General features: G+C 39.7%; 2 protein-coding genes across 25 annotated transcripts in view; both read left to right on the forward strand.

The window, feature by feature from the left end:
- The window catches only part of LOC116593182, a 151,048-nt gene extending 137,891 nt beyond the window's left edge, over positions 1-13,157 (forward strand). For 7 of the 21 annotated variants that reach the window (XR_004286806.1, XR_004286804.1, XR_004286805.1 and 4 more), the window contains 4 exons: positions 8,181-8,273; positions 9,022-9,186; positions 9,304-9,515; positions 12,699-13,157. The gene's annotated coding sequence lies outside the window, so the exon portion shown is untranslated. Of the gene's footprint in view, positions 1-4,648; positions 5,283-5,657; positions 8,274-9,021; positions 9,187-9,303; positions 9,516-12,698 lie in introns of those variants that run through there. The other 14 variants (XR_004286810.1, XR_004286809.1, XM_032347097.1 and 11 more) reach the window with 12 other exon arrangements.
- A 1,144-nt stretch (positions 13,158-14,301) lies between these two features.
- The window catches only part of MDM1 (Mdm1 nuclear protein), a 33,319-nt gene continuing 19,729 nt past the window's right edge, over positions 14,302-27,891 (forward strand). For 3 of the 4 annotated variants that reach the window (XM_032347089.1, XM_032347090.1, XM_032347091.1), the window contains exons 1-7: positions 14,328-14,502; positions 15,518-15,632; positions 18,502-18,875; positions 19,949-20,083; positions 24,746-24,913; positions 26,837-26,940; positions 27,022-27,121. In XM_032347089.1, the coding sequence (XP_032202980.1) occupies positions 14,485-14,502; positions 15,518-15,632; positions 18,502-18,875; positions 19,949-20,083; positions 24,746-24,913; positions 26,837-26,940; positions 27,022-27,121 (1,014 nt within the window). In that variant the 5' untranslated portion in view covers positions 14,328-14,484. Of the gene's footprint in view, positions 14,503-15,517; positions 15,633-18,029; positions 18,473-18,501; positions 18,876-19,948; positions 20,084-24,745; positions 24,914-26,836; positions 26,941-27,021; positions 27,122-27,891 lie in introns of those variants that run through there. The other variant, XM_032347092.1, reaches the window with a different exon arrangement.

Consider the following 27,891-nt stretch of genomic DNA (forward strand, 5'->3'; position numbering starts at 1 on the left):
GAGCGTGAGATGGTCTTGGGGCAGTAGAGAGACAGAGCTGGCAAGGCAGGTGAGTGGAAGAAAATAAGACTGCATAGAATGGAGCTGTATTATGGAAATTCTAGAAAGTTCTATCCACTTAGACGATTCTTCACCTGATAGGAATGCAAACAGCAGAACTCAAAGTTTTCTGAGTGAAGGAGGGACCACATGAGAACTTAGATAATATTTCCATGGTTTGTGTTTGGAAGCTGAGTCTGCAGAGACCAATGAGGAGCTTGTTGCTCTGGTTGTGTTAGTGTGAGAAGATGGGGACTAAACAGGGGCATAGAAGAGGGATAAGGAAAAAAGAAAATGATTGAAGAAAAAGTTAGTAGGAAAGTTAGCAAGATCTATTTGTCAACTGACTGAATTTTTAAAAATGAAGTAATGGGTAAATCAAAGATTATTACAAATGTTAAATCTGTGGGTCTGAAAACTAGTGATAGTACAGAAAAACTTGAGAACTGATAGGGAGAGAAGCAAAGGAAGAATTTGGGGTTGCATACATTAAATTTGCAGTGATAGTGTGATCACAAAAAATAATAGCTAGCATTTATTATTTACTATGTGCCAGAGACTACGTGTTTCACCGATAAAACTCATGTAATTCTCATGGAAACTGAGGTAGGTACCATTATTCCCATTTCATAAAGGATGAGAAGCTAAATATAACCCCATGTTTATATAGTTAAACTTAAACCTAAACCATCTGATTCCAGCCCTTATGCCTGATCACCACTTTGCTTGGAAACTCTTAGGAAGTCCAGCTCTGATAAGAAATGAAGACTGAAATTAGCAGGTGGGAGTTATCCACACAGGGGTGTTCATTGCAGTTATAGGAATGATAAGGAAGAAAGCATGCAGATAGGAGAGCAGATGGCCAAAAATGAATCCTGGCAGAGGCCCCTATGAGAAGTCAACCACAGGGAATGGTGCAGAACTCCAGCAAAGGTGCACAGATCAGAGAATAGGCTGTAGGCTTGGACTTAAAAGGATTGGGTTAAGGATAGGAGTGGAGAGGGAAATCAGGGTTAAGAAGAGAAAGCTTCATCAGAGACCTGATGGGGAAGCGACTGAGTTTTGTCAGGTAAATGAGGAAGAAAGTGAGGATGGTCAAATGAAGGGTTTGTATTTCTTTGCTTCTTTTTCCAAAATAAGAGAGACCTATTTTTCAGGAAGCTAGGGGAAAGAAGGAGAATGTGATGTGGAAAATGCAATTTGGAATACATTTGGGGAAGGAAAGATCCTATAGGCATCGTAAAAGGGGAGAATCAATAGCTTTTATTTTAGCTGTGAGGAGAGGACTATTGGATTGTCAGGTCTCAGGGTTGGAAATGGGCTTTAAACTCTGGTCACTAGTCTGGCTCTTGAGATAGATGTGTTGTATTGAGGAGGACAAAGTTGAATATGCATTTTTCCCTTAAATTTATTTGTTTAGGAAAGAGATACATGTGACATCTCCACTTGTATGTCTTGTAGGCATCTCAAAATTATTAAGTCTGAAATAGCCCCTCATTTCTCACCCTTGTGTCTGGTCCTCACATCCCACCTTGCATCTAACAGTTTCCCCTTCCATCCTTCTAACTGTTGTGGCTAAAAGCCTTGGCTTCATCCTTAACTTCTCTGTTTCTCTCATATATGACATCTAATTCATCAGCAAGTCTTGTGTAACCTGTCTTCGAGATTTGTCAATAATCTGATAATTTCTCTCTATCTCTGCGAATACTACCCTAATCTAAGCCACTCATAACATTTCCCTGGACTAGTGCGGTGCCCCTGCTCCCAGCCTCACCTCCTTTCAGTCTACCTTCTCTTAGAGGTCAGGGTAGTTCTTTAACAATAGCAACTGTATCATGACACTTTGATGTCCAGAACCCTGCAATGGGTTTTCATCTGTCTCAGAATAAAATCCAAAGTCCTTGCCGTGGTCTATAAGGTCATCATCTACTATTTCTCCCCAAGCTTCCATTGCTCCAGCTACGCTGGCATTCTTGAACAAGCCAAGGATGATTTTGTATCATGGCCTTTGCATATGCTTTTCCCTATGCTTTGATTCATTCATTTATCAAGTGTTTCACGAGCCAGGCACTATTCTAGACAGTTGGGACACATTAGTAAACATGGTGGATAAAGATCCAGTATGTCTGCGACTCTTGCTCCCTCTGTTCAACTGTCATATGATCAGAGAGGCCTTCCCTGACCACCTGGCCTAAAACAGCAATCATTTCCCACCATTTCATTACTCCATATTCCTTTATCCTGGTTAATTTTCCTTAATGACTCCTATCATCATCTGACAAATGTTATTTCTTTGTCAACTACCCATCTCTCTCAGGAGGAGGCAAACTCCTTGGCAGGGACTTACATTCTTGGCTTTAGTCTTTGTTATAGTTTTAGAATAGGGCCTAGCACAAAAATGGTATTTTCAGATATTTGCTGAATAATTAATGCATATGATTGGTGAGAGGTTTATTTTAGAAACTCATCTTTTCAATTCTGGGAAGATTTCTTTTTCTTTTTTTTTAAGATATTTATTTATTTATTTGACAGACAGATCACAAGTAGGCAGAGAGGCAGGCAGAGAGAGAGAGAGAGGGGAGGAAGCAGGCTCCCTGCTGAGCAGAGAGCTTGATGTGGGGCTTGATACCAGCACCCTGAGATCATGACCTGAGCCAAAGGCAGAGGCTTTAACCCACTGAGCCACCCAAGCACCCTGTCTGGGAAGATTTCTTGAAAAATAATTTAAAAATTTCTTTATCCACAGCCCCCCCCTCCTTTTTCCCTTTTTACAAATTCCTATTATAATGTCAGATTTTGGGCCTCCTCAATGACTGTTTTATTATATTTTATTTCTTTTTATGGATTTTTAAAAGATTTTTATTTCTTTATTTGACAGACAGAAATCACAAGTAGGCAGAGAGGCAGGCACAGAGAGAGGGAGAGGAAGGCTCCCTGCCGAGCAGATAGCCCCAGATGCGGGGCTCAATCCCAGGACCCTGGGATCATGACCTGAGCCAAAGGCAGAGGCTTTAACCTACTGAGTCACTCAGGCACCCCTTTTTATGGGTTTTTAAAATCTAACTTGCAGGAGGTGGCTTCAACTTTATTTTCTAACGTCTATATGACATTTTAAGATGCTGCTATAATATTGGTAGTTGCTAGGAGTTCTTGCATTTTGTCCCATTACTCTATTATGTTGGAATAGTCATTTTACTTACAAACTGGACTAAATAGGGTCATGCAGAAATCAACTTCATTCTTTCCCATCCAGACCCCTTCCTGGATGCAATGTTGGTACCCAAACCTTTTCAGTTACTCATAGATAGGGAAAAAAAATTATTTTTCCTTGCTTACTTTTAGTCACAAGAACAGCCTCCAGTTGGTAGTTTTTAAAGTTCTCATGTAGTCTAAAACTCAGATCCAGTTCTTTTTTCTTTTCCTTCTGCCCCCCCCCACCCCTGTCACCCCACAGCTGTGCCCAGTTGGAGAGAGACACATACTTGACTTCTCTGCTTGCTTGTTTTGCCTTGTCCATCTACTTTTCCCTGCTTCGTAGGTGCTACTTCTGACCTTTCCAGGGCCAGACTCAGAAAGAGAGAGGATTAATGAAAAAGACTTTTTGTGGCTTGTGTAGCCTGTAATCTGATGATTTCCTCTGAGGTGGCAGGTGCACAATTTGCTGGCTTTCCCCCTTGAGGGATGTTCTGGAGGTGTGCCCACCAATGACCTCTGACTGCAGCTCCCCTGGTGTGGGAGGGGCTGTACATCAATAGCCACCATGATCCCACCCTCAGCACCTGGTGTTCTGACAATCCACCTGCGGGTCACATTTCCCCTCAAGGCAATACTCTGAGGTAGAAGCAAACATGACCCCAGGTTGGCTGGCTCCCATCTGTCCAACTTGGCCCACAAGGAAACTCAGATGTTTTTGCCCTACTGTGGGCAAAAGTGTAGTTTGTTCCTAATGCACCCACCTCTTGTCATTCTGCCATTAAACCAGCAATTCTAGCTGTAATCTTTCACCACTGTGCATCCCTAGGCAGGAATTAGATAATACCCTCTCTGTTTCACAAAGTCCAAGGAGCATTTGACAAGCTCTCCAAATGTTCCATGGAAGCTCTTTTCACTCGGCTTGAGGTAATGGAAAGTACATTTTTCCCTTTCTCCCAAAACACAGGTTCAAGGTATTATTGTGTAGGTCACAGCATGTAGAAAGGATGGAAGAATTAAGGGGGGGGCATTAATTTTTCTGTAGCCAGAGGAAGAAATGAGACTTCTTGATAGTGTAGCTCTGTAAGCTGCCAAACCCCGGATTCCTTGGGCAGCAGAAACGTCCCAGCTCAGCCCCAAAGAAGACTGGCATCCCTGACAGATCACTTTAGTCCTGAGATCTGTATCTCTTAATCACAGGGTTCTAGAATAGTTGAAACATATGCCTCTGCCCCTCACAGAGACAGGAAATAATATTAAATACTGATATTATGACCGATAATCAGTATTTGTAGATTTTGAAGGGCCATTAAATAAGAGTTGTGACAAGTATGATATGGGTCTCAAACAGACCTGGGTTTGAGTTTTAGCTCTGCCACCTATTAGCATATGACCTCAGGCAAATCATTAAACATCTCAGCATTTTAACTGCCAAAAAATGTTAACAATAACACTTGTTTCCTAGATATTAGAGTTGTCTGTGTGCTGCACTGCCTGATGGTAACTCAGCACCACCAATATTTTTCCTATCTAAGGCTGGAAACTACCAGAACATCCGGAACTTCCCAGAATCTCCTTTCCTTTGTGTTTCCAAACTGGAGTTTGTGAGACTTTGAGTTTGTGACTTGTGTAAGACTTGGTAGGCAAAAATGAAGGGCAATGATTGTTTCTGGGATAATAGTTGCTTAGGCTCATTAGGACTTCACTGGACACAGAGGCTCATAGTCCTCTCTGTGAGCTCTCATTCTGTAGCTACTGCAGGAGTCTCAGACATGCCCCAAGAGCTGAGTCTCTCCATCCACAATCTAGGAATTTAGACTGAACACATCAGTGACTCTCCACTCCTCTGGCTGCCACCTTCTAGACCTTACTCCTCCAGCTCCTCTCATATACGTAAGTCATCATTTCCATATAAAGCCCCTTATTCCTGATTTACCATTTACAGTGGCCCTGTCTTCCTGAGGAAACCATTCTGATACAGAATACGCGGTCCTAAGACATGTAATGAGCACTCAATAAATATTACATCATCATCATCACCATCACAAAAGGTGCTATTCACAATAAATTGGAGACTAATGAGTAACGTTAAACTGCATGAGTTCCACTGTGTAGGAAGAGCAAAGATGAGGAATGGTACAAATGGTACAATAGGAGACCATTCTTAATACCTAATACCAGGAACTGCTCACCTTTCTGTAATGTTTTCCAGTTTACAGAGTGTTTGTACACATTTCACTGCATTTCACTGAGATGAAGCATGTTTTGGAAATGGACCCTTTCTTTCTTTCTTTCTTTCTTTTTTTAAAGATTATTTATTCATTTGATGGAGAGAGAGAGATCACAAGTAGGCAGAGAGCTAGGCAGAGAGAGGGAGGGGAGGCAGGCTCCCTGATGAGCAGAGAGCCCGATGTGGGCTCGATCCTAGGACCCCGAGATCATGACCTGAGCCAAAGGCAGAGGCTTAATCCAGTGAGCCATACAGGTGCCCCTGGACCCTTGCTTTCTTAACAATAAAAGCCCATGATCAAGAGAACATCACAATTCAAAGGAGAAAGTGGCTTGAATTGTAAAGAGAACATTTACTTGGAACATGATTTTTTCCACAGCGTGTTCTTTCATCAGAAGAGAATGGAGTTGCCCTCTGGCTCGTGTGCCCTCCAGGGTTATGGAGTGAGCCTTGGATTACAAGGAAGAAGCAGCAAACCCTAACAGCTGTCTATATAGTGGAAAGTTTAACTTTCTAATCAATTTACTGATCATACACTTTATAGCATGTATGCTTGTGATTGTGTTATATGGTAATTAGGCATAAATGATAGAAATCAGTTGATAAATGACTGTAATTGGAATTAATTTTCGGGAGTCAATATTTTTTTCTCTCTTGGTTCACTAGTATTGACAATTTTTTTTTGGAAAATGTGAGTTTGATTTACCTATATGTAAAAAGGCAAGTCCTAGGCCAGTTCTTTAGGTCCAGTTTCTTTTTCTTTTGCTTCTCTCTCAGATGCTCCTCTCCAGCTCCTCTGTGCTCCTGTCCAGCTCCGATTCCCACCCTTTGCCTGTGAAACTCATAAAGAGAGTGTCCTGCTGGCTCCTGCATCTGGCTCCAGTCTGCCTGGCCCCGACACAGGCAGATCTCCGGAAGCACAAGGTTGTGGGTGGCCTGATAGGGGAACAAAGCAGACCATGGCATGGTAAGGTAGAGGAGACAGGCTAGGGAAGGGAAAGGGCACCATGAGATCCAGGTCTAGTGTTTTGTGTCTGGGAGTTCTGAACCAGAACCAAGGGCACCAGGGCTGACAGATACCATCCTTCCCTCTTGAAGTTTTTGGGACTCACACTCTAATAACTATGTTGAGGCTGGGTCCCCATGGGAACAGAGGTATTTTTGCCTATGGCTTCAAATGCACGTGTTTTTTTTTTTGTTTTTTTTTTTTTGTTGTTGTTGTTAATTTTTGTTACTTAGTAGGAACATGCTCACAGTGATGCACTTGTCCGTGTCCCACTTCAGGGAAGGACAGTTGCTGCTGTTACTGTCAGTGCCCTGTGATGTTACCTCCACTGCAGGGAACCACCTTCCCCAAGGCTGGTCCCTGCCTAAGGACCAGCACAGGATAAGGCTGACAGGTCCTTTCAGTTCCGGACTCTGCATGGGGTTAGCTGAAGTTGTTGTCAGGCCTGCCTTGAAGCCTGACTTTTTCTACCCAGTCCTGCTCCATTGCCCTCCCTCCCACAGGTTTTGGTCCTACGGGACCTCACTAATAAACATTCAGCACATTCAACTTCAGCTCGGGGTCTGTTTCCCACAGAGCCCAGCCTGCAACAGACCTTGTTCTCCATATCACCAATTTTTGTCAACATCTCTATTTTGCAGTTATCTCCCTTACCATTCTCTTCGACCTTGCCAATTTATACCGGTTTTATTCATCTACTGTCATTTTATAGCATTTTTAGAGGGAAGGAGATACATGCATATGTATAGCCCACAATTGTATTGGTCAGAGTTAAATTGCAGAGAACATAATTTATTTAGCTGTTTAAAGCAGAGAGGGTATTTTTAGGTATTCAGTGTTGAGACAGATTTATTGTAATAATAGCCCCACATTTTCTTTCCTCCTTTACAATTTGTCTTTGTAACTCCTCCCCTCAAGGGATTGAGTCTGTTTCCCTACCTCCTAAATCTGGGCTCGCCTTTTGGCTTGCTTTGGCCAATGGAATGTGGCAAAAGTGATGGTGTGCTGTTTCTAAACCTAAACTTCAAAAGAACTTGCACACTTTGCTCTCCTTCTTGGTAGCTTCCTCTCCCATGAGAATAATCCAGGCTGGCCTGTTGGAAGGTGAGGGAGCAGTGAGAGTTGTCCTAGCTGAGGTCATCTGAGACCAGCTGACCACAAGTACTTGAGCAAGCTCAGTGAGGTCAGCCAAACTCAACTTAGACTATTAGCACTGGCCGGCTGACCCACACACTCATGAGCAGTAATAAATGGTCACTGTTTTAAGCTGCTGCCATTTGGAGGGTGTTCGTTATACAGCATTATTGTAGCAATAGATGACTGACACAGAGTGGCTTACAAAATCCTTGGGAAGGCAGAAGAAGTAAATTCTAGGGCCACATCATAGCATAGACTCACTAATGCCAGGAGTTGTTGAACCAGGAGATTCTTGGCTAAGTTAATAAAGCACTGCTGTAAACCCTGGCTCCGGAACCCTGTCACTGCTGTGGTGATCAGGGAGGGACTGCTGGAGCTGGTCTCTCAGAACCACGCTCCTCTTGCTCCTGCATGACTTAATGCCATCAAAACAGGGGCCCATGCCTTGCCTTTCTCTCATTTAATTTAGTTTATGCAAGTGCTTCTCATCAGCAAAGTGTAAGTTATACCTGATCTTCAGCTGTGAAGGGGCCTAGTGTCAAAGGGACTTTCAGCTTTCTAATTTCTGTAACACAGGAGAAGGAGGCTGGAGTAGATTTGCAGTGTCAGCCTTCATATCTGCCACAGCTATGATGGTCTTAAACAAGCAGGATTCCTAAACCCTGTTCTGTAAGTTGTGCTCAGTGATATTGAAATAATTTCTTTAAATTCACATATGCAGTATTTTACAATCGGGTAAATCACTCTCTGTAGGGTCAAACATTATTAATTCCATTACTGGACGTTGAGACTGATGGATGAACATAGTACTAAGATTTTATGAACTCCTTGTTCCACCCAAACCCACATGAATGAGTTTTAAAGGGAACCAATAATTATAAGTCACTAAGGAGAGGAAAACTGATTGATGTTTTGAAAAATTCTTAGTTCTGTATTGATATTTGATAAAGCATTACTAATATAACAGTGATTTCAGAAGGAATAATAAAAGCCATTTGGTATTGACCTGAAGTTCTTAAGGTGCCATACACTATGTGATAAAAGAATATTTAATATTTTTTTTTGGTGTAGAGATTTAGAAGGTTCTTAGGAAAATCTAACCTTAAGACAAGATGTCTGGTTTTAAGTGGTCAGAGAATTAATGCTTCCCAGTCTACCGAGTTAGCAATTCCAGAAAAACCTGTGTCCCTGTGGATACTTTCATAGGGATGGTGATTTAAGACAATAATCACTGAAAAAAAGGGAAGGCAATTTTTAGATAACAGAATCATCAACAGTGAAGGCATTAAAATGAAAAGAATTTTGTGCCTTCATATTTTGCTCCCTGTGTCTTGTTCAGCAGAGGTACAACATGTTGTTATGGTATGTGAGGCCTGCAGTGGCTTATGCCTTACTAAGAATTGCTTTCTTTATTCAGCCATGTCCTTGTAAGGCTAGGAGTCCCTGGAGATCAAAAGGACTTGTCAGGAGAACCTGCAGTCCCTCCAAAGGTGCCCCATTGATTCAAAAGCCAGATACTTCTTTGTCAACAAAGGCATCCCATGGTGAAAAGTCTGGAGGATAAATTGCCCTTGGCTCATTGGTGAGTCTTAATCACACACCCTGTTTATTTGATTTTTACTGACACTAATGTGAAGTATCAGCAATTTTGCTTCTGAGACAGAATCCATTGATTTAATTTTGTCATTTTTCTTTTCAGTTGTGCAATCAGAAATTCATTCATGTGAGGAAAAAGCAGATAAAACTGATGGAAAAACGCCAAAGAAAGCGGCTGTCAGACTGATTGCTTTTTGGCAGAGGCTGAGATCAAGATTTACCAAGGAAAGCCTACGTAAATATGATCCAAGAGGAAGTGACAGAGCTCAAGAGCATTACTAAGCCTGGAAACTGGAATTTCACTTACCTTGCAAGGTATTTGAGAAAAAAATTACATATATGCAAACACAAGGAGGATACTGTGTTGCTAGAAAGGTGGTTACTAAAACAGCTTTTACTCTGATTTTTGAAGCAACAAGAGAAAAAAAGACAACAGAGAGCAAGTTAACTTACCTTTTTGGGACCCAGTGTGGAGCAAATGTTAGTTCTGGCCTGGATTCAGCTACCTAGAGCAGAACAAAAGGGAAAGTGAAAGGTTCTCTAGATCAGGTGTTTCCCAGGATGGAACTTAAAAGCAGCTGTCTTATCCTGTCTGCTCTTTAGTACCCAGTCTTGGACCAAACTTCCTGGCACTGGATTTAAAAGCATCTCCAGAATACCTGAGTGTTCATTTTTAGCCCCTTTCTTGAATCCTTTCTATCATTTATTTCCTGGGCTCTTTATATATGCATCTGTCCCCTCATTTGACTGCAATCAGATTTGAAGGCAGAGGCTGTGTCTTACTCATCTCTGTATTTCCTTTCTTCAACCCTTTTGTCTAACAGTGTTCTGCTTATACGTAATACATTTTTGTTTGTAAAATAAAAATATGGTTAGAGGCACATACAGATTTAACACAAACACAAATTCGAATGCAATCACAAATTCTCCAATGTTTCAGTTGCTGTCAAGAAAATGATGGGAAATTGCTAGATTTGTGAAGTGACTGACATACTATTTTTAATAGAATAAGTAGCATGTTTATATTTTAAGTGCAAGTAAAAGTTGTTTTTAAAGGATTTTGATATGTTTTTGTTTCTAAAAGAAGCAACAGACTTATTGCAATATATGTAAATCAAAGTGAATCTAGAAAGGGTCAGTGGAGTTATTTTACGTAAAGAAAATAGCCACAGTAACTGCCAGAACCTTAGAATTTCCATGTATTTATAAGTTGAATGAAATGTTCTTTGTCTTCTTAGCTGCTGCTAATAGAGTTAGACACATGAGTGAGGGAACAAGTGCCTGTGAATGATGCTATTATACAACATCATTTTTTCTTTCTTTCCTTTGCCTTTCTTTTATCCCAACTGATAGTGTCTATAACTTGCTTTTTTTTTTTTTCTTCTTAAACTAATTCCATGTTAGCTCATTTAAAAAAATGCTTCCTTCTTTTAAAGGGTTGGGTGGGTGAAAGTTAACAAGTTATAGACTCTCACTTCAATCTTACCTTCTGGGCTCTGCAGAGCCCTTGGGCCCTGCTAATGAACTCCCTGTTAGGTCTGCTAAGACAGACACTAGAGACTGGAATGCTCGCTTTTGTTCATTGTTTGCTCTCAGCAGCACCTTAATGATGATCTTTTGCTCCATGGTAGCAGATGGTGGCAGTGACCAACTTCTCCTTTTCTTTCTTTTCTTTTTTCTTCTCTTTTCTCTTCTCTTCCTTTCTCTCTTTTTTTTCTTATTTTTCTTTTCTTTCTCCTTCCTTCCTTCTTTCCTTCCTGTCATTCCCAGAGGCATCCTCACTTTGTTCCCTAAGAGACACTAGTACCAGCTGCGCAGTAACCCTTTTCAGAGGTCTGGCCAACTCCCTGAGGCTTCTAGGGAAAAACTCTGTGTTCCAGTAACATCAACATTTTCCTCTGCTCTTCTAACCTCAGGGATATGAGCTGATTTCTGGAATTACTATTCTCTGTTTCTCCTTTTACCTTTTCTAAGTTCTTCAATAACTCATAAACCAACAGTTTATATTAAGCTTTCTTTCTTGAAATGCCTCTAGTAGTTTCTGTTTTCCCATCCAGACCCTGATGGATATAATATTTGACACCTGAAGTGGGTCTGACCCAGCTGGATCTGCTGGGTTGGGAGTTGCAAGGAGTAGAGCAGCCTGCACTGCCACCTGAACCTGCTGCACAGCGTGTTCTTGCTCTGGGCCCTGGAAGAACTATAATATATTTAACTAGGATGGACATTTAAATTGTTTCCAATTTTTGTTACTCTAAACAATGCAGTAAACAACCTTAAATAAATATTTTTTCACATATGGGGAAGTATATTTGTAAAATAAATTTATAAAAGTGGAATTGCTGGGTCAAAAGGATTGCCAAATTGTCTTTCGTAGAGATGGTATCAATTTAATCTCTCACAGGTAATAAATCTCTACATGCATGAGAAATAGAGAAATCAACAAAGGGAAGAGGGAGCCAGGTATGACACCCTTGTTCTAGTAAGAGGGTCTTGGTCTGTGGAAGAGAGAAGCTCGTCTAGAATAGAATGTCATAGATTGACACAGAATGAAACATCACTTGAGGATTACTTTCTGGCTCAGGCTCTATGGAATTCCCTTTGGAGAGAAGGAAGGCTAAAATACAAATGGAAAAGCCCTCTAAGACACTTTGATACTCACTTAATAAAGGGTAACACAAAAATGGGAGAGAGGTGCCTTGTCATAGATCACCAGGAGGGCTGGGCCATCTGAGGAGGCTTCATGCCTCCCAGTGGAGACTCAGTACTCAGCAAATGTGGCTGTGGTGGCCAGCAGCACGATGACCCATACAGTTGTGTGGCTACTGGAATGCGAGGCAGTGTTGCCCAGCATACCATATGTGCTAGCTGTAAGCACGTGTGAGATACCTCCTAAGGACTCCCCAAAACCCTTGGGTGGAACATTGTAGGTACTGGGTCTGTTTCCTGCAGTAGCTGAGAGTGTAAAAGCTGGCAAAACACAAGCTACAAACCCTCATTTACTAAGGTTGTCCCTTTTTTCAATTTGCACATCTTTGCCTCATTAACTTGAGTGGGCTTTCCTTTAAAAATAACAAAATAAAGTACTCTTCTTCTTTGAATCCTTATAACCCATCTCAGCAAACCCAGGTTGTGACTCAATTCATTTTTACCATCTGCTGTTCTTGTCATTTATTCCCTGCTCAGCAGAGCTCTACTGCAGTTACCATGGCCCTTGTTTAGCAGACAGGCTACATTCTACATGCTTGCTTTTACTGATTTCACCTCCGCATTATGTGGTAACAAAATTGTGTATATAGCCAGAGCTGTGTTTTTCCTACTCTGTAAGATCTGGGCTGTTTTTCCTGCAGACGACCTCCGTTTTATGTTCCACCATGTCTTGTTTGAGCCATACTTAATTTACACGACAGAGATGCTGTCATCACCAATTAACATTTATCAAGGGCCCCCTGGATGCATGGCCACATAGAGGCTAATTTAATATTCTTTTTGTTTCAGATATCAGGTGCCTCCTTCAAATGAATTTTTAAGTATCTCCGTGATGATGAGGAAGAACTGAGACATCAATTAGGATTCAGGAAGACAAGTCTTTGCAGAAAATGCGTAGAGCATCAAGGATTGCTATTAATATTTGGAAGTTTAAAAGAGAGTATATTTTCCTCAGTCAACAAATGACAAAAGTAAAGGCATGGTTTTCATTGTTTCTGGAAGAAGCCTGGCAGCATTCCATTCAGACATCTGCCCTTTGTTCTATTTTCCTCTTTACTTATTTCAGTCCTTCTAATCTTCAAGGCTGAGTCTGAATATTTCTTCCTGAGGCTTCTTCTAATCATCTCTGCCCTTAAGGACAACTCCCTCCTTCAACTCCTATAGCCCTTACCTGTCATTTGAAAATTTAGTACCTATGTATTATACTATGATTGAATAAATAAATGTTCATCTTCTGCAAGTATATTAGACAACTGTCTGGACGATTTATTTCTTTTCCATGATCTGTCAGTGGTAGAATCTGGAGGAATATTTATTGATGATGGCAGCAATCTATTATAATCAGATGGAATTTTATTTTTTTAAAACGAGTAAGAGAGAGACAATGCTGAAGCTTTGGAAGTTGAGACTCACAAGCATCATTCATGTTTCTAACGTAAGAGCTCTATGTGCTTTTTTTTTTTTTTTTTTTTTTTTGGTGGGGCAGGGTAGTAGGAGGCAAGATCATCACTGGAAGTGAGCAGTTTCTCTTTCAAGAGTCACTAAAATTTTTTTTGGTCTGCCTAAGCAATATTTATTTTTTGCCGACCCCCCTTTTTTTTTCCCCCAAGGGAATTACTATTCATTTTGTACCCACCAAATAACAAATGCTGTAGTAGGGTTGTTGCACAAACTCTAGGATATTATTATGCCACTGTTTTTTCCACATTATTTTAAAATATGACATAATACAAGACATTGCATAATAAAACATATATGCAAAGTTTAACAAAAGTTATAAAATATTCAAATCATCAATAACCAGGTCAAAATAACTGAATATTACCAGTACCCCAAGAGAATCCCATGTACTTCTTTCCAACTACATCCACTTTTACTTCCCAGAATCTTCCCAGAAAATTACAGGGTGACTCTTGTAATGTCAATTTTACTGCTTTCTGTTATTTGCCGACCTCTTTTGATGTGACAGGAAGTAGTGAAACATGGCTGTCAGTTGGAGGAACGGGTATTCAGAATAGATCTGAACATTTTCATATCGGAAAAAGAAACATTTCGGTTTCGTCACAGATTTGGAATTAAGAACACACCTTCATATTTTATGACGTCACGAACCCGGCCCAGCGAGCCTGCGACACACGAATCTCACCAGTCGGTAGACCCACTGTCACACAGGACCCGCAAGGCCAGGAGCCGCCAAGCTCTCTGCAGGACGAAGCTCCCGCGGGGCCCCACCCACCCCGGTTCCGGGAACCTCATTGGCCAGTCTTCCGCCCGCCATTTCTGTTAGTCCTCGGGATTTGTCACGGGAGGCGGGCGTCTTCTTTTCGGGCACTGATTGGTCGAATCTTAACGATGGCAAGAAGTTCTCCGAGCCTCTATTGGTTCTTAGGCCGCGGAATGGGCGGGGAAAGGCAGAGCGACAGGGCTCAAGGAGGAAAGCGCAGACTGCGCCGGCGCGTAGTCGGGGACGCCAGGCCTGGGATTTTGCTAGGGAACCGACTGTTGTCGCCCCGCCCCCTCGGGGCTTTTTGTCCCGTTAACTGTCGGAGTGGCGGGGGCTCCAGCACCGGGCGACATGCCGGTGCGCTTCAAGGTGAGGCCGTGGTCTCCGGATCTGAAGGCTGCTGGGGGGAGTCGTGGCGGGGCGGGTGCGGGGCGCGGGGGCCTCGCTGGCTTTCTGCGCTGCGCTCCTGGGCCTCGCAGAGCCTGCCAGCTCCCGAGCCTGCCAGTCACGATCCTGGAGGAGGATTGTCTCCTCCACCTAGCTCCCTCTCCGCTCGCACACACTTCCAAGTTGCAGTGTGGAAGCGATAGTTGGTGTTGAGAGAGACTGATTTTGGAGGACACGGGAGTAGATGGAAGGAGGGCACTTTGTAATGAGATCTAAGGTGGCTTCAGATTGGGACACCTGTGGCCCCGTTTCACAGCTTATGCTTTTAACCCCTGTCCCCTACCAACCCTTTAAAACTTTAAATTGCCTATGTCTTTTAAAGGAGTGAGAAGTGGGACCTTGACCATGTAAGGATAGGGTGTAAGAAATACACATCGTTCATAGTTGTGCATAAGTTTCAGGTAGGTGGTAGCTCTCAGACACCCATCAGTGTGACACCTGGCCACAGCATTTCACAAACCCTGTTTTATTCTTTTATCTTAAGGGCTTGTATCCAGAATGGGAGGGAAATTTGTCTTTCTTTGGTAGACTTTTCAAAATTTTGGAAGGTACAAGGCATTAGACATGATATTGTGTACACACTGAGAACTTAATTAGTTAGGTTAATTATAATGACGAAGATTTGGATTGTCACCTGTTATCAGACAAGAGCCCAGGCTTTGGAATCAGACACCCAGCAAATAGGTGACCACTCAGAAGCTCAGATTCCTGCTGGTATCTGTCTCAGATGGTTGTGAGGATTAAAGGATAGAATACGTGTGAACTGCTTAACATGGGGCTGGATAAGCAGTAGCTGCTATCAAGGAGTTCTTGTGTGTTTATCAACTTCTTTCAACTTTTAACTCTCTGTAGTGGTTCAGAAATTATTTTTACTCATGTCTTCTTTAAAACAACATCCATTAATTGCATTGTACTCAAATTGTCTTTTGTATTACAGGGTCTGAGTGAGTACCAGAGAAACTTTCTGTGGAAAAAGTCCTATTTGTCAGAGTCCTATAATCCGTCAGTGGGGAGAAGGTACCCATGGGCTGGACTTAGATCAGATCAATTAGGTAAGTTGAACAAACTAATAGTCATTACAGCTTAAATAAACCTTGGGGTTAAGTTTGCAAAATGTTTAAAAATTGTGAAGCTTTGTTCAGCCATTTGTTTACCAAATATTTATTGAGGGCTTCCTATAGACCTGGACTAATCCCAGCTTCTAGGGAGATAGCCTTGAACCACACAAAGACTCTAACTCTAGGGAAAAACAGTAAAAAAGTAACTCAATAAATAAACCAGGGGATTTCAGGTTGTTATAGGCTAGCATATACGTAACTGGTGGGAGGGCTGGATTGATGGCAAGGAAAGGCCTTTTTGAGGCCTTTATATTTTTTTAAATATTTGAGCTGATACATGAAAGCTGAGTGCAGACAAACCTAGGAGGTGTACTCCTAAGGTCTTCAGGAAGGGAAACTTAGATTAAGTAGCTTGCCCAGAGTTCATAGTAAGTGGCACAACCATGATCTGAAATCCAGACCTGGCCTGGATTTGAAAACCTGGCCCTCTTAAGGGCCAGGCGCATCTATACAGATGAGTGCTTGGAGCCCCACATCTGAGAGTGCTTGAATATGTCCCCCCAAATATTAGACATTTGAAACCAGGAGAAAAAAAGACAGGAAATAAGTATAATTTTTGCAAGCCTGGGAAGTTAGTAAAATGAGAAGAGTGTTTCCAGAATTAGGTTTGGAGAACAAAAGGAAGAGTGGACTCTCGAGTGAGTGGCTCTGGGTTCCTCTGAAGCATCAGGATACTTTGCTCAGAGCCTGACTTCAACCAGTGGATGTCCCTGCTTCTTGGGCAAGGTGGTGCTCAGAATCCTTCAAATGACTCAAAATTCTACAAATCTGAGGCCCATTAGATTAATCCAAAGTAAATCTTAAAGTGTAAATATATTCCACTGAGGGCCAGTTATGACACAGGAGTTTACCAGATTGTTGCCTTGAAAACATTTGCGCTTAGATCAACTACATTTGAGGGTATGTTGAAACAAGACTGGGAGCAAGGCCACTTTGGAGTATGGTACATTATGAAGGCGGTACCGGTCTAGGGGAGGTATATTAATGGAAATAGTAAGTAAAGGGGAAGAGCAGAGCGAGAACTCCAGGATGTTCAGAAAGGAGTAACAGCAGTTTTACCTAGGGTTGGCTGGATGTTCTGTTAACGTAATGTATTTTTTCCCCTTCCTGTGTTTTTGCTGATGCTGGAAGAGAAGAACAGACTACTTGAGAACTTTCCCCTTTTATTTTGCTATTCTACCAGAAGTCTCTCTCTGTGTGTTAAAGCAGAGGGAAGTCTAGGGCAATGGTCTTCAAACTTTTTTGCTTTCAGATCCCTTAAGAGAGTTTAGAAAGTCTTTGTGTCCTTCCACATTTTTAAGTTGATATTTAATGGTTTTAATTGTAAGTGTAACAAATAGTTTCAAAGGATATGATTTCCAGCATATTGAATATTGTGCATATATTTCATATATGTTTTGTTAAAACTTTCAAGCTGCCAGTGTAGCTCATTCCATTTTTGGTAAATGTTCATTATATAATTGGTAAAGTCAGCCCTCACTGGCAAACTAATCAGGCAAATTAGAATCTTTTCTTTGAGAAAGAAGTCTAACTTTGTTTTTCAATTCCTATAAATGTGTTCATTTCACAACAATTTCATATGCCATCACTTTTACTCCTGAATTTTAATTCTAAGATAGATAGGTGGGAAAGGTGTGGACCTGAATGAAATAAGACACTCTTTGTTATTTGTAATCTCTGCTTTCTTTGCTTTGCTTTCAGATATTCTCATTAGTGAATTCTTTCTTGAATTGTCCCTTTGTTTATCCTCCACACCTAGGAGAATTTTTTGTTCCTTGGGGCTAGCTGAGAGGTGTGTCTCCCTTTTGAGAAGTGGGAAAGCCGGGGTGGGAATGATGACTACAGATGGCAGGTGCGTCTTTCAAGCAGACAAATGTTGGGAAATAGTGCATGTAGAGTTAGGGTATGCAAAATGATGCCCTTAAGCGGCCTGTTTCTGCTTATCCCCCACAAAGTCTCCGTTTGCCTCCAGACACATATGCACCCAGCTTGAAGCCCACTAGTCTAGGGAAGCATTGTAAGGGGGGCGACCCTGGTTTCAATGGCCAAAACATCTGTCACAGAGGCTAAAGAACTGTGTGGGTTTATGTCATGCCAGATTTTCAGGCCACCTTCCCTCCTTCCCTCTAGTCTTACTCTTCCTTACCCTGCACAGCCTTCTATTTAAAGAATGGCCCCAAACTAGGACAGTATCTCGGTGACTGTCATTCCACAGAGCTCCTCTTACTTGGGTAGAAGGTTAAGTTTTTTGGACATTTGCTTCCCAGGCAGAAATATAGAGAAATAGTATCTTAGCACCTGTTAAAAGGGTTCATTCTCTTTAATTCTCAGGAAATCAAGGCAAGTGTAGAACCAAGATCCAGCATAATGACATCTCATCCCTTCTCTACTTGGTCAACTGTGCATAAGAGCAGCTTTGTGAAAAGTTCCAAATTTTGACAGTACCAGGGCCCATTGTTCTGTTAAGTAGCACAGGAAAGAAATTAGAAACGGAGGCAACATGTCCTGCCTGGCTTGCTAGGCCTGTCACGTTGCAATTCTAGTGACTTATGTTAGGCTAACTCGAACACTGTGACCCCAATTTTACATTTTTTTTCTTGTCAAACTTTCAGTACTTTTTAAAAGCAAAGTTAAAGATTTTATGTCGACAAACTATACCTATCTTTTTGTATCCTGCCACTTGAAGGACATTGTATCTCACCTAAATTATCAATTCCATTTCTTCTCTCATAAGTGTTATGAAAAATTGTCTTTGTAACTTTATACTTAAGTAGCTGCAGTTTTTTTACACTATATTTTGTAGGAATCACAAGAGAGCCAAGTTTTATTTCAAAAAGAAGAGTCCCTTATCATGACGCACAGATTTCAAAGTCTCTTGAGTGGAATGGAGCAATCTCAGAGAGCGATGTGGCTACATCCCCAAAATCTGAAGCCACAGAAATAGCAGAACCACAGAAGGGAGAACAAAAAGAAGATGTTAACCAAGAAAGAGTTCTTGCACTAGAAGCCTCCAGGGTTCCCAAAAGAACCAGATCTCACTCTACAGACTCAAGAGCTGAAGGGGCTTCAGATATTGTGGAAAATGATGCAGATGTAATAGCAAACCATATACCGGTTAATGAAAATGAGGGCCTGGAGCATTCTACCAAACTGCATTCAGAAAAAGTAGATAACAGGGTAGGTATATTCACTGTATTTCTTTTTGAAAGCATAGAATTCTTTGTAAATTTCATCTTCATTTTAGTAAGACTACATTTTGTGCTTAAAAATTTTCCATTGTTGTTTTCTTACCTAATGTCTTCTAGAATAGTTAAGAGACTGTTGGCTTTAGTTTTTGGAAATTCTATTCTTAAGAGTTGCCATTTTGTACTGGTTATACTAAGATATCTCTTCATTGAATGGACAGTCTGCTTCTGGATTTTATTCATCCTGTATCATCACTACAGTCCTAAGGGAGAGATCAGATTGAGACAGAAGGAGAGTAGTAAACCATTACCTCTGGCAGGGGTGGTGAGCTGACTTCTACCTAGGCCCTTTTCAGTTTCTTATTGTGTAAACAAACAGAATCGCAATTGACAAAATGCAAAAGGAAGGGCAGTTCTGGCTGCATCTCCAAGATCTTGGAGTTCTACTCTCTTATGTCACACCTGGCCTGGGGAAGGTCCCTGCAAGCACATAAGCATAGGCTGCGGAGACCTGAGCAGACATCTCACTGCCTCCCACGTTTTTTGCCAGTCCACTGCTGCTTCCCCATTTCATGTCCACTGGAGCTACGGAGAGGCAGTCAGAAGTGAAGAATTCGTGTCTTGTTGTGAAAGCCAAGGGGGCACGGTAGAATCAAGGAAGGTGATATGTAAGCGGTGGGCCGGGGAAGGGTGTCCCAGAAGCAACGTGTGGATGAGGCGAGGTGCTGCTGTTTCTTAGTAATAGGTCTAATTATGAATAATTCGTAGGAAGGGGCTGAAAGATGCTATCTTTTTCTGGAATGTACAGAAATTAAGAAATAAAATTCCTTGACAGTAGTAAGAAAGGAATTTTAAATAGTTTGTTTAAAAGGGAGATTATTTATCAATTGAAAAAAGTCTGCTATACAACAGTGTGCATGTAGTTAACAATACTGTATACTTAGAAATTTGTTAAGAGGGTGGATTTCATGTTATATGTTTTTGTTTTTGTTTTACCATAGCACAAGAGAAAGTTTGAATAGAACCTTTTAATGACTCTGGGTGGGATTTTTCTTTCCCTAACAGTTGGATAGAGTTCTTCGGAAGAAAGCAGGATTGACTGTTGTTCCTTCACGCGATATCTTGAGGAATTCTGAATATCAAAGGCAGTTTGTTTGGAAGACCCCTAAAGAGACTGCTCCTGTTTTTGCAGCCAATCAGGTAGTTTAATGGATGTAATACATTTTTAAGTATCATCATCTGATGAGAGTGATGCAGATTTACACAGAACTAAGAAATTAGGTACTTAAGTAGGCCTGGAGGTAGGTTCTAGAAAAGTGAAAATGAGATTCTTGCTAAAACCATTCTGTTACTTCTGATTTATAGTAGTAATATGATACTGTCCTAGGCTACTGATGATCATTGTTGCCAGCCCCATCACACACACTAAATATGAGACAGGGTAATGAAACTTGATGCCTGGTAAGTTTCTGCATGCTGTGAGGCTTTTTTTATTTAATAAAAAAATTATTAAAATTGTTTTTAATCTAAAATATTGTGCTTGTTGACTAATATGTTGCATGTTTTCTGTCTTGCAAGAAAGGCATAACTGCTTTGGATATTTTAATAAATACAAAATATGTTAAAAGTAAGATAAGATACGTAATCTGGCTTTTGTATCAATTGAGCAGTAATAGGAACTGTCATTTTAACTGTATTTATGAAATTCAAAAGCTATGATGATAACTAAATGTGATATTAGATATCATTGTACCTGTACACAGTTTTTGGTTTTGGACAAGCATTGCTAATAAATACTCTGTTGTTTTACTACCTTCTCATTTATGTTCTTAATCATACTTCTAGGCCCTGGTAAGAAAGTATCTCATTTAGAATATCTGCAGAGGCCTGTGATAGCTTAGAATTTTCTTCCTCATGATCTTGGCATTTTTCTTTATAAACAGTTACACCCCTTCATATACCCTCACATTCATTTTCTCTTCTATTTCAACATTCACTTGTAATCTATATACCCCTGGGGACTGAGAGGGTAGATTCAACAAGGCAATAATATTAAGATAATAATACCTGGGAGACAATAAGTTGTGTTGGCTTTGGGCTTGCTTACTTGTTATTCAGTTTTCTAAATAACTGAAATTTGTATAACATTTTTGGGAACATACAAAATAGCATGAGGTGATGTTTGAACCCTTTGTGAATCTAGTCAATAGGAACAGTACTTTTTTTGCGGGCTCCCAAGTGTTCTTGAATATTAAGTGTACCTACAAAATTACTTACTGCCTGAAAATTGTAATTGTTCAGTTTTTGTAGAGCATTTCACCTTTATGCTGAAGCTGATTCAAATCAAAGCTCCACTGACAGCTTTTTCATATTTCAGTGGAAACATTGTGTAGAAATTCTCTTTTTATAGGCTTCAAAGTATAGTATAAAATAAACCGCTGGTGATACCCTCACTTGTAGTTTCATTGCTTTCATCAGTAAAGGTTTCAAATAATTTTGGGGGGAAGCAAATGCTCTTTGTTAATTCAAAGCATATCAGTTTCAGGGTCTGGATTGAAGAGCCATGTGATGGAAATTTACAATGCTTGTTGATAGGGAACCTCTAAAGCTATTCAGTTCTATTTTATCAAACACCTGTTTTCTGAAAGGATGTCTTGTATTAATATGTAAAGGAGTCTGAACAATTTTTGGCAGAATAGTCCTTGAGGTTATACTCAGGAAAAAGATACTCTGTTTGGATTTGATCTGTACGAAGATGCACTAGTCAGCACTGTAAAGCAGTAATACAGCTTATTTGTGCTCCATATCTTTTCCTTTTGCTTTCTTTGTGGACAGTGGTAATATACTATAAAATAGACACCATATTATAAAATATTAAAAATAAAAAGAAATATTTAAAAATAAAAACATAGGGATGCCTGGGTAGCTTAGCCAGTTGGGCATCTGCCTTCAGTTCAGGTCGTGATCCTGGAGTCCTGGGGTGAGTTCCCTATCAGACTCCTTGCTCCGCAGGGAGCTCGCTTCTCCCTTTGCCTGCTGTTCTCCCTGCTTGTGTGCGCTCTCTCTCTCTGACAAGTATGTAAGTAAAATCTTAAAAAAAATAAAAATACAAACAATAATTACCTAATTTCTTCCCCTTACATTAAGCTAAAGATAAGCAAAGGAGAGAAACAGAACAAATGAACACATCAGACATTTAAAAATGTTAAGAATCTTCTCTTTTTGGAGGACAAAAAAAAATTCATATCAAGAAGGGAAAAAAACCTGTAGAGCTAACAACAGAATTGCCTTATATAGTGAATGTTTATGTTCATATCATTAAAATATGCCTATTTTACTTATTACCATACTGATGGGAGGGAGAAGTGGGAAACTTTGGGGAGAAAAGATATGGTTCTGGGTTTTTGGGTTTTTTTTTTGTTTTTGCTTAAACATTATTATTTTTTTAATTTTTAATTTTTTAAATTTCTTTTCAGTGTACCAGAATTCATTGTTATTTTTATTATAGGAACTATTATTAAGTAATGAATGTAAAAAGTTGATCTTTGGATTTTTTCCCCAGCTTTATTGAGGTATAATTGACAACCTGTGATACATACACATTTATAGTATACATGTAATGTTTTGAAATGCATATACATTGTAAAATACCACAGTCATGCTAATTAACACATTTATCACATAATTACCTTTTGGGTGTGTGTGAGTGTGTGTGTGTGTGTGTCTTAAGCTCTACTCTCTTAGCAAATTTCAAGTATATAATATAGTAGTATTAACTTTAGTCCCTGTGTCGTACCTTAGATCTCCAGAGCTTACTTAATCTGCATACTGGAGCTTTGTACTCTTCGGCATGCATCTTCCCATTTCCCCCACCCCCTAGACCATGGTAACCACTACTGTACTCTCTGTGTCTGAGTTCCATTTACTTAGATTCCAATATAAGTGAGATCTGCTCCATTTTTCTTTCTGTGCCTGGCTTATTTTACTTAGCATATGTTCTCCAGGTTCATCCATTTTGTTGCAAATGGCTGTGTTTCCTTCTTTTTTAAGGCTGAATGATATTCCTCTAATTGTGTGTATATATCATTTTATTTATCCATTCATCTATTGGTGGACACTTAGGTTGATTCCCCATCTTGACTATTGTGAATAATGCTGCAATGAATGTGGGAATGCAGATATCTCTTTGAGATACTGATTTCATTTCCTTCAGAAATGTACCCAGAAGTAGAATTGTTGGGTAGTTCTATTTTTAATTTTTTGAGGAACTTCCATATTGTTTTTCATAATGACTGTACTAATTTACATTCCCACCAACAGTGTAAGAGGGTTCCCTTTTATCCACATCCTTGCCAGCACTTGTTATCTTTTGTATTTTTGATAATAGCTATTCGAACAGGTGTGAGGTGATACTTCATTGTGGTTTTGATTTACATTTCCCTGATGATTATTGATGTTGAGTACCTTTTTTTAAAATTTAAGATTTTATTTATTTATTTGACAGAGAGAGAGAGACAGTGAGACAGGGAATACAAGCAGGGGGATTGGGAGAGGGAGAAGCAGACTTCCCGCCCAGCAGGGAGCCTGATGTGGGACTCGATCCCAGGACGCTGGGATCATTACCTGAGCTGAAGGCAGATGCTTACTGACTGAGCCACCCAAGCACCCTGATGTTGAGTAACTTTTCATATACCTGTTGGCCATCTGTATGTCTTCTTTGGAGAAATGTTCAATTCCTCTGCCTATTTCTTAATCAGCTTTTTGCTTTTCTACTGAGTTGTAAGGGTTCTTTTTTATTATTTTGTATGATTTGCAAATATCTTCTCCCATTCCATTATTGCCTTTTCACTTTGTTGGGACTTGCTTTTGCTGTACAAAAGCTTTTTAGTTTGATGCAGCCCCACTTGTTTATTTTTGCTTTTATTGCCTTTGCTTTTGGTTTCATAACCAAAAAATCACTGTCAACACCAATGTCAGGGAGTTTACTGCCTATGTTTTCTTCTAGGAGTTTTATAGTTTCAGTCCTTATGTTCACATCTTTGACCCATTTTGGGTTGACAGGGTCCAGTTTTCTTCTTTTGCATGTGACTGTCCAGTTTTCCTAACACCATTTATTGAGTGATTATACTTTCCCTATTGAATATTTTTGGCTCCTTTGTTGTAAATTAATTGAGTATATATTCACTCATAAGGTTATTTTTGGGCTTTCTATTCTGTTCATTGAGGTATTTGTCTGTATGTCCTTTGTCCATTTTTATTTTTTTAAAAAATTTTTAAAGGTTTTTTTTTTTTTTCAGAGAAGAGAAGGGGAGGGGGAGGATGGAGGGAGAGAGAGAGAGAGGATCCTTGAGCAGACTCTTGTGCTCAGTCTCAGGACCCTGAGATCATGACCTGAGCTGAAACCACGACTCAGATGCTTAACTGACTGAGCCACTCAGGTGCCCCTCCCTTGCTCATTTTTAAAATCAGCTGGTTTTCTTGCTATCAAATTGCTTGAGTTCCTTGTATATTTTGAATATTGACCTATTAGATGTAGTGTTTGCAGTTATTTTCTCCCATTCCATAGGTTGCCTCTTTGTTGTTGTTGTTGGTTTTCTGTTTGTTTTTTACTGTAAAGAAGTTTTGTTTGTTTTTTACTGTAAAGAAGTTTTTTAGTTTGATGCTGTCCATTTTGTCTATTTTTGCTTTTGTTGTCCCTTGAATGTTAATTAGCTATATGAAATGGAATTGTAAATAGTTATATAATTTTTTTGGTATCATATAATTCAACTTTATATGTGAAATTCTTAAAGCATTTGAAAAACTAAGTTTTTTATATTTAATCAGCAAAAAAAACTAAACTAAAGTAATTTTTGTTTTAAGGTTTTCCACAATAAAAGCAAATTTGTTCCACAATTCAAAGGTAACTCAATCATCCATGAAACTGAGTACAGAAGAAATTTCAAGGGTTTATCTCCAGTGAAAGAACCAAAATTAAGAAATGATTTGAAAGAGAATGAAAATTTTGAAGCAGTATCTCCTGAAAAGAAGGTATTCATCAATTCTTAACTTTAAATATTTATTTTTTATTTGGCAGATGATCAAGAAAGCGAGAGGAGGGGCACCTGGGTGGCTCAGTGGGTTAAGCCACTGCCTTTGGCTCAGGTCATGATCTCAGGGTCCTGGGATCGAGTTCCACATCGGGCTCTCTGCTCAGCAGGGGGCCTGCTTCCCTTCCTCTCTCTCTGCCTGCCACTCTGCCTACTTGTGATCTCTGTCTGTCAAATAAATAAAATCTTTTAAAAAAAAAATTAAAAAAAAAAAAAAAGCGAGAGGAGGAACACAAGCAGGGGGAGTGCAAGCAGGAAAGCAGGCTTCCTGCTGAGCAGGGAGCCCAATGTAGGGTTTGATCCCAGGACCCTGGGATCATGACCTGAGCTGAAGGCAGACACTTAATGGCTGAGCCACCCAGGCACCCCCTCTTAACTTTAAACAAAATAAAAAACTTGGAATTTTAGATTCTACATGTTTTTTTTTACCAAACACTACCTGAGATTTTTGGTTTTAGCTAGTTTAGTAATTCATTTGTTAGTTCATTAAGTGTCACATATTCATTAAGCACTTAATGGGAGCCAGGCACTAGGTAGGTACTGAAAATACAGCGATAACCACCTAAGCCCTACACAGCTTTTGGGCTAAGGGGGAGACAGAGATATAACTAAATAAATATAATACTGTGGCAAGTGCTTGGCAATACGGTAGTTAAGTCTGTGCTATCTAATAGCAAATGATTAGTCTTACAGTAATATGAGCTCTAGGGGTAACAGTAGAAATAGAAATATATACTTTAAATAATGGAGATCAAACACAAACACACATACATACATGTATTTTCTTTTTATTTTTGTTTATTTGTCCATTTGTTTTTGGGCGTGGAGCCCAACTTAGGGCATGAACTTAGGACCCTGAGGTCAAGACCTGAGCTGAGATCGAGTTTGATGCTTAATGGACTGAGCCACCCAGGTGCCCCCTTTTTTATGTTATGTTATGTTATGTTTATGTTATTTCTTTATTTAGTTAAAGTATGTATACATGCATTTTTAAACCAAAGCTTCAGCGTGGCAAATTACAGCTAGTCTAAATTATGTGATTTACCTCAGCATGTACAAATGCCTGCCTCTGAAACTACATCTCATTTAAGTTACAGTGTCAGGTTAAAATTATTGTAAATTATAGGTAAATGGGGCATTAGTCCTATTTTCAAATCTTCTGGCATGTTATAGTTAATAAATACTTTATGAATTCTAAAAATAGAAAATACTATGACTAAAAGTAAATTGGCATCTATATTTCTGTAGACACACATATATACATATTTTTGGATTTGTGATATCAGGCAGAAAAAAATGGTTAAGTTATTCAGTAAAGCAATGTGGTTGGTAACTTACTCAGTGGGACCTTATATGTAATTACTGTAACACTAGGGGCACATAGCTGGCTCAATCTGTTAAGCATCTGACTCTTGATCACATCTGAGTTCTTGAGCTCAGGGTCACAAGTTCAAGCCCGCATTGGGCTCCACACTGGGTGTGGAACCTACTTAATTACTGTAACACAATTAAATATAAATTTAGAATATCAAAGGCAAATGTAAAAGCACTGTTTAGTAGGTAGTAACATCAAGGTGTTTTTTTTTTTAGATGTTTATTTGTTAATTAAAAGGTTTTTTTCCTAGCTAAGGATATAAAAGCCTTTGTTAAAAAGTGAGCCAAATCCTGAGCTATACTTCAAAAAACCAACCAGGTATACTAGTTTCAAAACTTGCTTGTTGATTGCTTGTGACTTTTAGGTTATCTTTACTTCCACAAACAGAATTATAATACGATTGTCTGATCATATTTTATGACATTTATGTTTTTACTTTAATGTATAATCTATTTTAAACATAAAATGTTTAAATTATTTCCATTTTAGTGTAATAAAACAGATGATCCTTTAAAATTAGAAGCAGAGATGGACTCAAAAGAGTCAAACCAGCCTAAAAAGAAGCTTACTCCTTGGAGACATCAAAGACTTGGGTACGTATTTTAGAAGAAAAATATCATGTATTTAGATGATCAGCATGGTGAAATATTTACTCTCATTTTCGTTTCTGTTAGGAAGGTGAATTCTGAATATAGGGCAAAATTTCTGAGCCCAGCCCAGTATTTGTATAAAGCCGGGGCTTGGACCCGTGTGAAGGAAAACATACCAGATCAGGTGAGTATTCATGAGCTCAGTAAGGCCACATTTTCTTTGAACTCGGATCCTCGTTTGATTTCACACTGAATTTCATTTAGTAATAGAGACTACAGTTTAAAGATGTGTGATATAATAGTAGCACTGAAAGTATCAGGAACTTAAAGTTATATGTTAGGATATAATTTATCAGTGTGTTTACCCTTTTTTTTTTTAATATCAAATCCCTCCTTTCTCAACTAGAGATTTTTATTATTACAGTCTTTTAAGTTAAAAGGGTGTTTTATAATCCAGTATTTCATTGTATTAATACAATTCAGTTTATAGAATTGTAGCATTGTAGCTTTCTTAATAACATCCAGACTTCCGGTCTCTCAACTGAAGATTCATTCTCAAGATTAGTTTGTCTGATAGTGGCCTCCACTGGCTGTGTGTACTATGACAGGCTGTAAGCATAAGGGAGGTGTGGCCTGTGCTGAGAGAGGTTTGAGTTCCAGTGTTGGGATACCCTGACATATGGGAGAAATTCTGAGGATCCTAAAGAAAGGTTTGAGGGAAAGGGTAATCCTAGAAGTGGGAAGCTTCTTACAGTCAGAAACAGTGCAGTTTCTGCTTGTCATGCAATTACCATCCTTTAAACCACATTTTGATGGTTTCCTGCGTTTTCTGTGTGAATAAGCAAAGGCAAAACAATTTAGACTTTAGTAAACACCCCCTGCCCCATCATTGTGAAGAGAGAGGTAATTTGGATCGGGATTAAATCTTTCATTTAGCTCTGTACTTTCAGCCAT

This window comes from Mustela erminea, chromosome 6 (genome assembly GCF_009829155.1).
Source record: "Mustela erminea isolate mMusErm1 chromosome 6, mMusErm1.Pri, whole genome shotgun sequence".
NCBI classification, from domain to species: domain Eukaryota; kingdom Metazoa; phylum Chordata; class Mammalia; order Carnivora; family Mustelidae; genus Mustela; species Mustela erminea.